We start from the raw sequence: 16,759 nt of genomic DNA on the forward strand, positions 1-16,759 counted from the left end.
CCACTAAAACACTCCGAATGGATTTTGATTGTCATACATATTTATTTTAGATTACAACTATTTTTATATTTTTCAAATTTTAAATATAACTTAGTTATAATCCAATCTAAGCATTTAATCTGATGGTTGGACAAGTGACCCAATCCCCAATCTTCAATTGGCCTGGTCTGTAGTCGAAGTTTAATAATACAATGGTAGTTCTTCAATATGGTAGTAACTAAGATAGTATCGAGTGTCATACTAGTATGTCATCGATTCGGAATGATATAGTATGGCGTACTGCATGCACCCCATACCGAGATAGCTCTCAACCTCTTTTTTCTCAACTTTTATCAAGATACTGCCCAAATCCCGATGGTACAGGTAGGTATGTACGATAATGTATCTCGATTTTAGGCAGTACAGTGTGGTTTTGCTCAGTTTAGACCAATATGAAGTGGTTCAGCTCATATACCAAACTAAACCTCGACACCATATTGATACATCACCAATACCTTATGGTACGTTTGATACAGGTCTATACATGTCGATAGGCAGATCTTGGTAGTGACACAAAACTATGATTAAGGTTGAAGAATCGAATTAATGAGCATTCCTTCTAGAAGATAAGGTCATTTTGGAACTGTTTGGTATGCTGATTAGTTTTGGACAGAATTTCTTCTAAGGTTAAAACATCATGTACCCACCTGAATCAATAATAGTTGAACACAATGAGCATCCCATACTAAGCAAAAACTCAACATATTGGATATTCCAAAGATTCACAATGATATAATAGGAAACATTTTTCCAATACATGCATAATGACATGGACATGTTTTAATTTCTATATGCATATCAAACAATATGAATCCACTTGATATATGTTTTAAATAGTATAAATCCACTTGATATATGTTTTTTATTTTTTATAAATCTGGCTTTGTTCAATAGAGCATAGTATATTAATAGCTTAAGCAAGGTTTTAAATCCCGTGGGATGGGACTATCCCGATTTTTTCTGTGTGATGGGATGCACCGCCGTCCTACTCCATCCCGACACTTGGGACAAGAGATGTCCCAAGATGTCCCGATTGAGATGCTAGGATGCTGGTGGGATGGTCGTGTCCAAAACATAGGATGGTATCCTGTCCTAGTGTCTCACAGAACATCTCGCTGGGACCTGAATTCTTGAGCTTAAGACAAAAAATTCACATCAAACTAAAAAAATGAAGATATATTATGTGACAAACTAGTACAATAATTATGTTTTTGGGTGTAACAAGTGTCAAGTGCATTATGCATATCAACAGATCACTCACACCTATTAGTCACTATCCTACGATTAAACAGCAATCCATCGTAATTCTATTTTGACACATGCCCCCAATACATGATGAGGGTGACTTATGCTGATGAGGTCTCAAGGTCAAATGCAGCATATGATTTTGAAACTGTTGAAGTTTAGGTTCGATGTCTCATTAAGCTTAATATTGTTCACCACTTCAAATCGGCACTATTTAGAAAATTTGATGTCCTGCTCTTGGATTTATTACTATTACCATAGATGGGTTATGAATTTATCATGTGACTTGTCAAGTTATTTCCATGTGCAGTTAGGCTGCATGAAGAAGTTTAAAATTACAACCCATTATTACAGGTTGGCTAGACTTGTTATTTTTGGACCATAAAAGATTTTCTTGGGAAAGAGCATTTGCACGGCCCTGTTAATTTGATTAAAATCTTACAGCCCCACATAAGCCATTGAGTGCTATTCAAAATACCTAAGATGGCACGTTAAAAGCCAAAAGGGAAGCATTTAGCTTTAGAAATTGCAAGTCCTATAATTCCCAAAAAAAAAAAAGAATAAACAAAAGGGGAAGGAAAAGATTCTTAGTGGCAGTCTCAAAATACTTTTATGGGATCTAATATGGTTAGCCACTCTATTGTATACATAAAAAGCAAGTTATGTGACATGACATATGTGTCTATTTGCCTCTCCTTAATTATTGTTGGGTATAAAATACCCCCAGCCGAAGTCCTTCACAGAATCGACGGCTCCGCCTACAAGGCCAACCTCAAAAGAGATCTCCGCCCGGGCTCCCACGGGGGCCGGACTTCATCCTCGACGACCAACAACTTCAGCTACAAGACGGCTCGCCCGGACTCCTACGGGAGCCGGACTCCGCCTCCGACATCAGCTGCAGCACAGCCCCGCCCGGACTCCGCCTCCGATATCAACTGCAGCACGGCTCCGCCCGGACTCCGCCTCCAGCATCAACTGCTGATAAGCTCCGCCCGGGCTCCTACGGGAGCCGGACTCCGCCTCCGACATCAACTGCAGCACGGCTCCGCCCGGACTCCTACGGGAGCCGGACTCCGCCTCCGACATCAGCTGCAGCACAGCCCCGCCCGGACTCCGCCTCCGACATCAACTGCAGCACGGCTCCGCCCGGACTCCGCCTCCAGCATCAACTGCTGATAAGCTCCGCCCGGACTCCTACGGGAGCCGGACTCCGCCTCCGACATCAGCTGCAGCACAGCTCGCCCGGACTCCTACGGGAGCCAGGCTCCGCTCTCAGTATCAACTGCTGGTAAGCTCTGTCCGGACTCCTACGGAAGCCGGACTTCATCTTTAACTTTGATTGCAGAGGACTCCGCCCGGACTCCTACGGGAGCCAGGCTCCGCTCTCAGTATCCACTGCAGGTAAGCTCCGTCCGGACTCCTACGGGAGCCGGACTCCACCCACGACCCCAACCGAAAGTAGGACCCCTCCCGGACTTCTACAGAGGCCGGACTCCGACCAACAGATCCGCGCCCCCTGGCAGATCACAATAACAACCATGATTCTGTTCCACTTCCTGTAGCGGATTCCGCGCGGCTCCATCACCCCCTGCGGCGGGCCCATTACTCTCTGACAGGCTGTGTCAACGGTCACGATTCTGCTCCTCTCCCTGCGGCAGGTGCTGCACGACTCCACTACTCGCTGACAACTAGCGGCAACGGACGCCGCTCCACTACCTGCAACAGGCCTACGTGGCGGGCTATGACAATAGCCACGGGTCTACTCCACTACCCTTCGCAATAAATTCTCCTGACCATGGGCGGCCCACTACCAGACGGTTACAAATGTCGCCATCAATCCGTTGCCTCCTCCGCCTATAAAAGGGGGACCCAGATACGTTATTCTCTAAGCTCATTTTCTTATCTCAAAACTCTGCTAAATTCTCCGTTCGAGTACTCCATTCTTGTTGAGGCAGAGAACTGACTTGAGCGTCGGAGGGTCTTGCCGGAGCAACCCACCTCCGGTTTAGACTTCCTTTGCAGGTCCCGGCGGCGACCGCGGCTTCCCCGACTCCAGCTTCTCCGGCGCAGGCAGATTTTTGCACCAACAATTATGATTACCAAGGTTTCAATGCAGTGAACAATTTTTAATTTGTCCACCTTCCGGACTAGTTAGTATCATCTAAAAATATCCCAGCAGACCAATACAACATATACTAGACCAGTTCTAAACTCGAGGTTCCACACATAACCTCTAAGCAAAACCTAATCTTGAAACACCAGTTCCGTCTTGCTTCATAGGTTTTCAAATTCGTAAGTCAACAACCATAAACCATGAAACTTCAATATTAGACTAGAATCAATAACTGTATGCATAAAATAACACTTATCTGAAATCCTTTGAATACGAGAATAAGCTCTTCTTCTTACCTAAGATTGTTAAAGTACATATTATATAATGAAGTACAGATATCTTAAAAATGGATGACCATCAATTCAGTAACCATAGTTGAAGTAAATATATCTTGAATAAAAAGTAACATGATTTAAGAAACATCATTGATGGGGAAAGTCGGGGAACCACTGATGGCAGTCCAAGAGACCTTGGAGGAACCCCTGGGCAGCAGGGGGGAAGTTATTGAGAAGTAAAGGGCAAATAGAGAGGTTAAATGTGTTTTTTCACTAGATATAACTTCGTTCATCTTGTTAAAATAAACTGGATATCCCTATCTGGATCCAGCAAAACTTTTAAAATCCAGACTGGGATCAGCATCCAGGAATTTTTATAGGTTTCATTCATGTATGCACCCAAATCTGGAACAGGCGTAGAAATGGATATCCAGCATTGCCTGGACATTAGACTTGAAATAATTTGGACATGGCAATGGAGATGGGTTGGGATGACAATTTGTGGTCCTAGAGGTGGGGAAGAAACACTATTGATAAAGAATGAAGATAGAGAGGACATTCGGTTAAAGTGAAAATCAGTGTCTGAGAAGTGGTCTGAAGAAGGAAAATAGGACAAGAATGGGCATGAACATAGGAGGTCATAAGAGAGATAGATTGGTCTTTACCACCTCGAGGTAACTTCCGCAACCAAAAAATAAAATAAAATATTCTTGAAATTGGACTTATTAGCTGGCCAACCCAAATCTATATATCTTGGAAATCATGTTTTATACCATGCGTACATTCTTGAAAATTTTCATACTCTTGAATTTTTTAAAAAATTTAAGCATTAAATTAAATATTATTTTCATGATGTATACAGATTAGACTTTACAAAATTGAAGATTTCATGCAAATTAAGCATGATCCAGGAGATCCTTGTGCAGCCTAGATCTAATAAATCTAAAAACAGTTTGAATAAAAAAACAAAAAGGAAGTACACTTTCCCAGCAGCCCCCATGAACTCCCATTTCCTGCTAGTGGGCATCATGCCCACATCTAATTATGAACTTTGGTCCACTGCTGCACCGTCTAAAAGAGATATCCGAGATGCACTGTGACTCACTGATCTCCATAAAGCTTATCATACAGAGACTGAAAGCATTATGTATACAATGTTTTCATACCCATGCGACCTCTGTTTAGAGTGGGTTTTTGTAGTGTTGCCAGTTTGAACAAGTTTCGGCCAAAATCCCAAAACTAGCCAAAACCCAAAACATCAAACAAGTTCAGGTTCGCTTCCAACAGAAATTAATCATCTCAGCCAAATCTCAAAACCTCAAAGTGAATGTAATAAATCACAAAAGAAGGCACCTAATTAATAAGTATTGCTACTATAGTCACCATGTTCTAAAATTTCTATTTAACTACTGTATTGTTCCTTCCATTATAACAGAATGGATCTTGAAATCATCTCAAGAAAGATTAAAGGAATATGTGGCCTTCTAGGTAACACTGCTTTACAATACACAAGCTTTAAAACAGTCCCTGCATTCATTGACAACTGTATGACTGGCATTAGCTCGTGTCACTGTCTAAATATTTTAAAGAGTAATAGGAAGGCATGAGTGGCCTCAAGCACATGACATAGGCTGGCAAAGAAAATTTACCTAAGTATACGTGGATTATTCAAAAAAAATTACCATAATCAGTGAATTATATGAATTAAAAAATTAAGGTTGAAATTTTATTCGTCAGGCTGAAAAAAAAAATGACAAGTCCAAAGGGGAAAAAAAGAATGGCTAGGAATATTAACCGCAATGAAATAAAATGCAAATACATAAATATTTTTTATTTAGAATGCAAAAACAAATACTTCAACACTACAGCATATATCTAGTGAAATATTAAAACAGCAAGAGTTAGAAGTATGACTTCTCCAATGCGAGGGCTGACGAAATTAAGGTCCTCTTGCAACCCTTTCACTGCTGGATCATAAGAGTCTACAAACTGAACCAATCTGTTCAACCAAAAAAGAGATGTAAGAAAAGGAGGATGACAAAAGCAAACTAATGATGAAACAGAATGTCCATGTTACCCTATGAGAGTAACATCTTTATTAGGGAGAAATCATGCAGCACTTTAACAGGTTAAGCCATTATTCCATGTGTGAATAATTGGATTAAAACGAAACATCAGTCAACTACCTGTCCCTTCGTACGCATTATCATCTATCATTGGTCATCACAGTTTAACAAAATCATAGAGGGGAACTGGCTTTCCTCTCCAAAGCACGTATCCACTATATAATTGGTCAGAATATCAACAAGATCATACTGGGTAAGATCGTACTGAGAGGAGAACAAATATTTAAAACTAAATAATGCCAACAAATGTTTTCATTGCCTGATCTGATGACTCATCCTCAAAGTCTCCAATGTCCTTGATCGTACCATGGCATATTCCATGAACATAGCAACAGCATGTAAAGAGGTATTTGTTGAATTATTCCATAAAACCCATCCAGATGTGGCCCACAGTGTCATAACATCAGGGCCTTGAACTTAAGCCTTGTGGTTAAAATGTTAGTTGGTCACTTCATTCAGAGGACAGTCAGCAGACACTACCAAACTTTAACTCCCACAATCACTTTGATGGATGAAGAGGTTACATGACAAGCTTGATTCGTTGATCCCTATCTCATCTTCTCAAACTTCAAAGGTTTTCCCATCTGACTTGTGTGATAGGTGAAAGAGAAATCATAGTGGTATCCCTTGGGTAACATATTGTTCAGATCATCATACAGGCAAGTGAAGAAGATCCATGGATTCATGTAAGTTACTTGGCAATACTAGTCAATATAGTCTACCGAAGCTTCAATTTTTGAAGAATGGAGGGACTATCTTTCCTTGTTATCTTCATTCATTTCTGGAATCATGCATCCCCAAATCCATCAACAGATGGCTATCCTGGAAGCCAATACTAGGTTATGGTACAGTCATCTATTTGTGCCAATGGAAGAGAAAGGATGAAGAAGAAACAAAATATGATTTACTTTCCAAAGATTCTGGCTTCCAGCATTATAAGGTGGATTCTTTTACCAGCAAAGAGTCAGCAACCATGAATTGCCAAAGGTGCTGTAGTTTGGCAACAAGATTGCTAACTTCCAACCCCTTTGTCAGTTAGCTTGGTGGGAGTTTGCACCTTAGTAGAGTGTTCTTTTTACACTCAATAACAAACATCTAGCACTGACCATTCAGCTAATCCAAAACCTTTAGCTTCTGATACTCTGCTTGCTTCATTGTGCTTAACTGCTTATCCTCCAAGGAAGAAGATCCCTTGCAAAAATTTGCACCCTTTGTAACTCCATTTCAGATGGTAATCCAGCACGAATCTCGAAGATATATTGCTGCTTTTCTTTTAGCAAGATCATTACCGTAAGGCTGAGAGAATTCTAGTTTCCACTTCTGACTTGGTTGACTATGACAATAATCTTCTATGAAATTACCCCCTTGTTCCACTGTGATTTGCTCCCAGTGCAAATGTGACAGCATTATCATGAGTCTAGAAGAAAGTTTTTCAAATCAAACCTTGTTCCAGAATTCTTTTGCAACAAAGAGAAAAGTAAAAAACTTCTATTCATATGAGGCTCCATTGAATTTAACCAGTTCTCATAGTCTTCACTTTCCCAGTCATCATTGGTTGGATCACCTAATTTGAGTTCTTTAATGGACCTAGTCACATACCATCTTGCGGTTGTAAACTAACATTTTAGCAGTTCGTGTTCATTCTAAATAGTTCTTTCTATCTAACTTATTTGTCATTATCATCAAGAATGGACAATCATTCCAACTGCTTCCCAAAACTCAGGCCACCTTCTGAGAGTCTTCAATCACAATAAATCTAATATTAAGAATTTAACAAGATCAAAAATAATTCTAGGACAGTAGCAAGCACACCTTAATCTTCAAATCTGACCTGAAAATTCACTTCAGATGATCTAGTCTGATCAGAACTGAGTCTACTATTCCCCCCATTCTTCAGCATAGCAGATTCAAAAGACTATAACATAGCAAAAGGGCCCTTTCACTAGTGGCTAGTGCTATGGATCCTATCAACAGATCAAATCAGCACCCGCTCTGTTACCAAGTTTTTGTTCTCAATTACATAATAAATGGGATCAGATACAAAATTATGTATATAAAGAGAGGGGAAAAAAAGGGAGGGAAGAAGAAGGAGAATATGAGTAGAGATGAGAGAAAAAGTGAAGGAAGAAGGAAGACAAGAACATGAGAAATGGCATGAGAGAGAGAGAGAGAGAGAGGGGAGAGATTGATTCAATTTCCATCTCACCATCATTCCCCTATATTATGGTGGGATTACAATGCGAAGAACAAAATTCCCTTATAGGTGGCAATATACAATCGCACTAATCGCAGGCGGCAAGATAAATAAAGAAAAGACAAACAAGGAAACGTAACAACTAGGAAACTCAATCTATACACTGACAATCACTCAATCAGCAATATTATAGCTAGGGTAGCTATTTGACCACATTATCCTAAATCCAGGCTGGCCCAAATATTCAAAGCCTATCCAAGCCCCTTCTTGGCCTGGCTTTTCAAACAGCACCTAGGCTTAGGATTAGCCCAAGCCTAACATGACCAGGCTCAAGACTAGCCAAGATTCACCACTATGGCCCCTTTTTGGCCCAGCTTATATCTCCTATTTGCTAAAAAGCATCACCTATTGCTACCATTGGACCAGTTGGCAGTCTGTAAACTTGACTGGCATCTCATGCTCATAAACCCTAACCATGACAGGAGACAACCCTAACCAGTAACCACAAATATAACATATTCAAGAGAGTTTAAGAAGGAAATAAATGAAATGAAAGAAGTAAAGAAGAAAAACCTATTAAATGTTACTTGAACTCATGCATAAAGAGCCCAACCCAATGGCTTTAATTTTTATATAGAAGAAGTGACAAAGAGATTGAGAAGATGAAGTGACGAGGAATTAATAGCATGGGATTTTCCCCCAAATAAAATAGTGCTGATGTGGCAGGCTATATAGATGCACCACATCAGCAGAAAAACTGTTCGTCAGATTTTTTAAGTGGGTATATGATTTTCCTCATATAAAGCACTGTATTCAATAAATCGCCATGAGAATGTTCCTCAGAAATTGATTTCCTACTGATGATAAAATTACGAGAGCTATAATTTATTTCCATTTGGAAGCATGGGGACATATACCCTGAGAAGTCAAAAGGTACTCTAGTCTTTCTCATATACATGTCCATTTTATAGCCATTTGATATTTAGTTAAAACTCTTTAAAGATACATGATTTTCACCCAACCATAGCAGACACTGTAAAATCACAGTTAACAATGCAGATTTTCCTTTTAAGAGGAATATCACTGATTTCCATTGGAAGGGATATGTGTATGCAGTCCAACCGTTTCTATATATGCAGACATGTATATAAAACATTCACAAGAGAATATTTCAGTTCATATTAGCTGTGTCATTCAATAAATCAGCACAAGGATGTTCATCAGAAATTGTTTCATACCGGTGATAAAATTCACAATCTCGGCCGCCTTTTAACATTATGTGTAGGATATTGTACATTTGCAGGATCATTTTCCTAGGTACCTGTAAGAAAAGAAGAACTCTTGTAGGAGTATATAGAAAATGGGAAAAGTTATGTTACTAGTTCAGCATAATTAATCAGTATGAAATATTTTACAAAACAGATAAATAAAGAACTGAATAGAGATTTTTATGAGAAATTACCTTATCAGAGAAAAGGTTAACACGGACAAATGAACAAAACAGGTCCATAAAAGCATGCAGGATCAGAGAATTTTGATGGGGCTACAAAAAGATGAAACTAAACATTCAGATATGATTGAAATCTAGCACTTCCATGATATAAAAACCAAAGTTAAAATTTCCAGCCAGGATAATTGTGAGTGGCGATAAGGTAGAATAATGACTCACCAGCAAGGTGATAACTGTACTACTCAAATCCAAAATAAGCCGCAACGCTTGTTCTCGAAATGCCATTAAATCAAGAAGCAACTAGGCAGGAGAAGAAAACGAAATACATTTACCAAGTCTGGTGAGCTATTTGTTATTACATAAAGGCTTTAGCAATATAATCTAATGAAGTGCATAAATTCATAGTAGTTCTTCACTAAGAGCAATCAATTACAAGAGATCAGTTAACCTTATCCTACAGACAACATGCATTATAGGTATACAATAAAAGCAAGCTAAATTCTAAATTTATCAGTACCTATCATTTGTATTATATAGTGTTATTTCAAGAATTTTAGCTTACTCTACACTTCCTAGAATTTAAACTTTAAAGTGTCCAGTCATATAGTCTGTGCTATCCCCTTCCCAATCTTTATTAATTGGTCCAGATATCAAGGCTGCTTTGTACTTTTACAAGGCTCATGCAATATTATATGTATTGTCCTACATAAGAAGAAGAATAACATCACCTATGCTACCTAGCAATTATTTTGTGCTTCAGAAATTTGCTTTGATAAGACATAGGAGTGTTAAAGTATATGCACACTAAACGATGGTTAACTTATATGTACAAAATAAAAGAACATCTTATAATTCAAACTTGTGATTACTTAAACAACGTGCACATATTAGTTTTCTTTACAAGAGAAATCAAACTTCTACCATATAAAGCTGGCCAGAAAGAAAAGTTAGAAAACAAATACCAAGTCATGCATGTTTCCCTTTTTAGGACTTGAATCACTTATGCAGGCAAAACATTTCAAATGTTATTATATGATGAAAATGGAAAGAATAGACCATGGGGTTTATCTCTGGACCCAGACACATGTCAATTACATCAAACCAGTTTCTTTCACATTATTAAGTACTTAAACTTGTAGCCAAGGTCCGATGCATGTCAAGCAGGGCACAAGTGGGACAACAGAATGAAGAAATAATATGGGTAAAAAAAGTATGCAGATAAGAAATGATTATGGATTCAGCACATACCACGACCCATGGTTCTAGGCTTCGAAAATAAACTTCTGCATTTTCATTTAAAGCATCAAGAGCAGATTTGTCAACCTGAAAGGCCGATTAGTCAATACAAGACAAAGATTTTCTTGTCACTAAGGAGAACTCAAAAGTTATAGGAATAGTATGTTACTCGTTCCAACTGCAATTTGCTAGGATGCTCTGGAAATTTCTTTGACACGAGTATGCAGATTTTTGGGAAGTTAGGGATTATGCCAGCTTTCCAAAATGAATCTGAAAACATGTGCGAAACCAAATCTGGGTGGTCCAGAATATTATTTAACCTGTACATTTTAGTCAATAAACCTTCTGCAACTTTTGAAAGCTGAAGCACCCATTCCATATGTAGAGCTTTTTGGACATTTCCAGAAGTTGGAGGTGCTTCAGAACCCACACTCTTCCAGTTCATAGCTGAAGGAGAAGATTCTTCAAGATTCAGGTACTCGGACCATCGCGACATGCTGTCCCACTCCCTAGATCTTAAAGATCTTGGAGACATGTCTTGGTTAGAAAATAAATGTCTTGGTTTTGCCATCAATTTAAACCTGTAATCATCAGATCAATTTATCCTTACATGATTAAAAATTAATCTAATAATTATAAAATTTGAAAGCTTTGAAAAGTATTTTGACAATGCACTTCATAGTAACTTCTATGCACATAAGAATTTATTCTCTCAAAGAAGGGGCCACATAGTTCCTTCCCCCATGGTTTGACCTTGTCCTAAAGGTCAACCATCAGGTATACCTGGGCATGCCTGTATGCTTTCAGCTAAGGATCTTCGATAATTAAGAAGCTCTAATACAGGAATCAAAAGTTATCATTATGACAACAAAGTTCGTTCTCTCTTCTTTCTCCTGCTTTTGTCAAGTGATCCTTTTAATGGATTTGGCAGGTTATTTGGATGGCCCATAATGTGATAGCTCAGATTAATTTCTAGGACCATTAATCAGCAACAACTAGCTTGCTTCCCCTCCTGGAATTGTATTTTTTTTTGTGGCAATTGTGAGGTTGGCAAGATTGGACATTTATCTTGGATTACATTAGAAAGCTATTAATATTTGAAAATTGGAGTTTGCAATATGGTAGTTTGTCATAGCTCATCCAACAAACATGTGATGTCGCTGAAGTGAGTAGGACCAAAGCAGCTATTAATCACCTCTATGAACTCAATCCAAGTGGTTGTTAGGCCAATGCCTACATGAGCTCCTATAAAACAGAAGTGCCACTAAAGAGCACCACCTAGTATGCAAACAGGAAGTAAGCAGCGATGGTTGATTGAATAGAGTTTTGTGATAGGCAAAGCACTGCTCCAGCCTATAGTAGGAAAGCAACTTGGACAGGTTGACCAGGAAGGCTAACTCAATCAACAAAACTAAAATGCCCAGTACAACTTCAAACCAACTCAAAGATTACCCGAACACCAGTAACCTTAACCCATATCATTTGCAAAATTTTTAACTCAGTTGAAAGTCCATATTCTGTAGATAGCTGAAGTTTGGGTTGCAACAAGTTGAGAATCAATGGGTTATTATGCTCGTTGTGTCAGAACCTAATCATATAAAATTGGATACAGTCTGTGAAAAAAGTTAGGGACTTTTACAGCCTTCAACCCAAAACCAACTCAACTCGAAGTAGGGCTGATCTTTCAACCACAATCTAATATAGCCTAGTGAAATTCAAGCCATGGTTTAGTCATGCTAGCTTACAGCCCGACTGAGGTTGCATTATCTCTTATGCAATTAGGACAAGCAGGTTTAAGTCACAGCTAGGTAAAGATTAACCTAGATTCAACCTGAAGTGGCTTTAGGTCTAAGATCTGGTCCCAATACCTAATTCATTCTCCTGGCTTATTGAATTGGTTCCATTTTTGGTGGGCTCTAGGTCATCTCTTATATTAAGGTGCCAAACTCAGATTTTCAAAACTAATTTTTGTTGGATCAATTTCAGTCCAAATAAGCTTTATTTTTGTAAGGCAGGTTCAACCTGAACAATTCAGGTTTTAGTTTGGAATCCAGATCCAACCCTTGAATCTAATATTCAGGTATGGTTCAGGTATAAGTCAAGTCGAGGAGAGGTTATTTTCCTTTATTATAACTCATTAAGTTGGGTTTAGTTGTTTGGATTTGGATGGCTCCAACATGGCCCATTTGGAATGACTTGGTTTCCTCTAGATGCTGTTGTTATCTAAACTTTGGAGTACTCTACTGTTTCTCAAGCATGCAAGCCAATAGCCCTTGAAACATGGACTTAATGGTGGATAGCTCATGTAATAGAGATATCCATCAGACAAGCTATCTCTTCATCTTGACCAAGATTGTAACATCCAAATCAATGCTAAAATCATGCTTATCTACACATTTACATGTGCATCTTCCTTAACTCTGGCCTTGCACTTGTCGATGATTCTACATCCTCTTCAAGATATTCTGGAAAAGAATCAGATGGGTTGGCTTGTATCAAGGAGAGACTGACCTCTATGAATGGTACAGAAGAATGTCCATTCACCTTTTTCGGTGGTCAATCGTTAAGACATAAATCATGGATCAACCACAATTAGCCAAATTCTGTAACTAGCCGCTGAAAGATACTAGCTAGATAACTAAACGAGAGCTAACTCTCAAATAACTAGCCGCTGAAAGATACTAGCTAGATAACTAAACGAGAGCTAACTCTAAAATAATAGAATCCAGGCTACAATTCTAAGCAACATTTACTCTAAGAAGCTATCCGAAATCATTGAAACCCACAAATCAACATGACAATCGGCATAATAATGTGGTTAAAGACAAGAGATTGTTCAACAGGAGAGACAAAGAAGTTATCAATAATGATGAAACCATAATTATCTGCGGAGGGGGAAAAAAAAATCAAAACAGGAAGAATCAAAATCACATAAAGAGATCAGGTATTGAATGTGGTACGTTTGAACTCCAACACCATAACTAAACCGAAGTGGCGTGACAGCATCCAAATGGAATCTAGTTGACAGTGGTACATTTGAATGTTCGAACCTTCATAACGAAAATTGTCCCACAAGAGCAAGAAATGAGCAGGGGATAAACAAACCTAAAATTATCGAACTAGGCAAGAAACCGACAGGAAAAGAGAGAGAAGAGTAACCTAAAAAGTTCGAAGTTCGACTTCAATTGTCCACCAACCACCTTCCTCTCGCCACGGAGATCTTCCCGCCGACGCTCACGGAGTTTTCAAGGTTGCACAAATTCCCAAAACTGGAGGAAAAATTAAAACTTTAAACCCTAGAGACGACAGATCCCAAATGGCACGAGGCCTACGAGAAAAATGGGGTCAGATTCGGTACTCCAAGGAGGATGGCAGTGCGCACCGAGTAGAAGAAGACCGTCTGAGAGGATCCAGACATGCTCTGATGCGAATTTTACTGCTTAGATGGCGATACTGGCGCTGAAAAAGAACCCACCTCCCTGCCAACCACTACGCCCCACTCACCAACCCCACGTCTTGTGTAGCTTCCAAGCGACGCCCACATGATTCTCTTTTGTTTTCATTTTTCCAGAGAGAGAAAAAGAGAAGTTACCGAGATCGGCGGCCGCGAGGCTCCTGAGGGAGAAGGCAGGCAGTGGATGTGTGCAATGCCGGAGAAAGTGTGGAAGCTGCCGGAAGAGGCTGTCGGGTTGGTCGGTGGCCGGTCGAGTGGAGGGCGGAAGCGAGGTGGTTGGACGCGAATCTAGTGATGTTTTGATTCTTCCATGCCCGATTTCCGAGTGCTGTGGATCGGCCTCCGCTCGTCAATTATGACTGCGGGCCCAATTGCTGCAGCGCGGGCCTCAGCCGAGCCCCTGCGTACAACTGGAGTTGCTGGATGTCTGCCAAGTTATGCGGAGCTACGGATTACGACCAACCATCTCCAAAGTTGCAGTTGGCACCCTATTTATTTTTTTTGATGAAATATTATATTTTTTTTAAAAAAAATTTCTTGCAAAACACAAAAATTATGGTTGGCTTTATTTTTATTTATTTTTATATTATTTAAAAAAAATAAATATATTTATTATAATGGATTATTTATTTTTTTTTGGTAGATATAAAGTCCAAACTGAAAGTCAAATACATAAAAAGGAAGGATTAAAATTATTTATGATAGTGATTTTTGATAGCAACAATTTTTGGTCTTTCTCGTGCAAAAACATATAACCATCCTCTATCATTTACTCAAAATTAGTTTCCAGTAATAAAATTCTTTCAACTATTTATAACTATATATTTGGTAATTGAATTCTCCTTTCCTTGAATATCTGGCTAATAAATATTCCTCTCCAAAATATGTTTGATGGGTATTTCATAAATAAGCTATAGAAACTAGTTTAAATTTGTAATGAAATAAAAAACCCCATAACCCTCTTCCTTTTGTGATTAACAATCTTCATCATCACCGATCTAAATTATTTTGAGAGTATACTTGCTCTCCAGTCTACTGAGATCAAATCCTTCAACTCTCTTCCTAATATATTTTTCTAATATCATTATATTAAATTTAAGCATCTCCTCTTATAATTCTAAAAGGAAACTTCTTTCTATATTAATCTCTAAATATTTTTAAGAAAACAAAATCCTCAATTCTTCAATTACAACCAACTATCTCTCCTCTCCTTTTCTTTAAAAATCAAACTAATCTACATAGACTACATTCTCACATGTCTAATGGTAACCTATCATTCTCCTTCCTAATGATCAAATCATCCTCTTCTCCACCTTCTCTCACCTTGCCTCTTGCTGGTCCCCATCTTCTTGCTACCTCCATTACCATCATCACCTCTAATAGCATGAGTCTCTATCATCGCCTACATTCTTATATGAAGATCATCGGCTCACTCACTAAGTCCATCCTAACCAATAACCTCCATCTTGATGCCAACCCTAACTTTGATGAGCTCAATCTTATCGTACTGTCCTACACCCACTACCACCTTGAGGCCATCATAATAGTATATACTAGATCCAAATTCTAACTTAGAATTTTATTAATAAAATTATTAATTTGATTAAGCAAACTACAAATTCTCTCTCTTTGTCGAGAAAAAGAAGAAAAAAAGAGAATTAACAAAACTATAACTTCATCATAGTAGCATATACTAAATCCAAATTCTAACCAAGAATTTTGCTGATAAAATCATTAATTTGATTAAGCAAACTATAACTTCTTTCTCACTCTTAAAAAGAAAAAGAAGAAGAAGAAACGATTAACAAAATTATAACTTCCAATCCATCTATCTACCAAGCAATACAATGTATATTGTTTTTAAAGTTAAAGGTCTATATTAATGGCACTCATATGACTTTCAACCTTATTTTCTCCTTTCTTTTTGTTCATTTTCATGTGTCTAACAATTTTAATTATTTAAATTCCTCTCTTCTAGACCTCATATAGCATAAATGAATAGACATTAGAAGAAGCCTTTAGCACCTATGTAGAAGAAATTCAAGACATGCATTGCCATCCATTTTTTTATGTCATTATACTAGCAATATTTTTTTTTTATGTGAGCTTTTGGATACTATTGAGATTTTCTCCTTATCCAGCTAAGATTTTTGCAAATCGAAAAACTAATCATCTACAGGATTTGGTTTTATAACCTTTACATAATGTAAAAAAAGCCTCTGCTATTACTTATAGTGTGGATGGAGAGGCACTTAAATAAGACAAGAAACCTTCCTCTTATACTCAAGCAACCTTGGATGCTCATTAATGTTGATAACTCCAAATAAGTCTTTTCATCATTGTGAGGATATAATTGACAAAGAGGTAACTTTTAAGATAAATGAAGTTATTTATTTTAGAGTTTAACTATTAAATTATTCTAATATTTTTTCCTCCACAAAAAAAAAAAAAAATAAGCTATAATTTATTTATAAATATTTAATCAATATGAAAAAAATTGATGCTGAATCTTTACTTTGCAAATTTTAAGTAATTATGTATTTTTAGCAAATCTAGTGATTTAAGATGGATGAAGGAATTGATTTATACCTTCGAGCTATTTTATCCTTTTTTCCATTTGGCTCCAT

General features: G+C 38.1%; 1 protein-coding gene across 1 annotated transcript in view; it reads right to left on the reverse strand.

Moving 5' to 3' along the window:
* Positions 1–14,371, reverse strand: part of LOC105033844 (probable protein NAP1) — a 54,232-nt gene extending 39,861 nt beyond the window's left edge. The window contains exons 1-8 of the mRNA XM_073251481.1: positions 14,061–14,371; positions 13,838–13,947; positions 10,848–11,259; positions 10,691–10,765; positions 9,662–9,742; positions 9,455–9,535; positions 9,231–9,313; positions 5,587–5,671 (exon numbers count right to left, since the gene is read on the reverse strand). Coding sequence (XP_073107582.1) covers positions 5,587–5,671; positions 9,231–9,313; positions 9,455–9,535; positions 9,662–9,742; positions 10,691–10,765; positions 10,848–11,249 — 807 coding nt within the window. The 5' untranslated portion in view covers positions 11,250–11,259; positions 13,838–13,947; positions 14,061–14,371. The remainder of the gene's footprint in view (positions 1–5,586; positions 5,672–9,230; positions 9,314–9,454; positions 9,536–9,661; positions 9,743–10,690; positions 10,766–10,847; positions 11,260–13,837; positions 13,948–14,060) is intronic.
* Between the last annotated feature and the right edge of the window lie 2,388 nt (positions 14,372–16,759).

Source organism: Elaeis guineensis, chromosome 2, assembly GCF_000442705.2.
Source record: "Elaeis guineensis isolate ETL-2024a chromosome 2, EG11, whole genome shotgun sequence".
NCBI lineage: Eukaryota > Viridiplantae > Streptophyta > Magnoliopsida > Arecales > Arecaceae > Elaeis > Elaeis guineensis.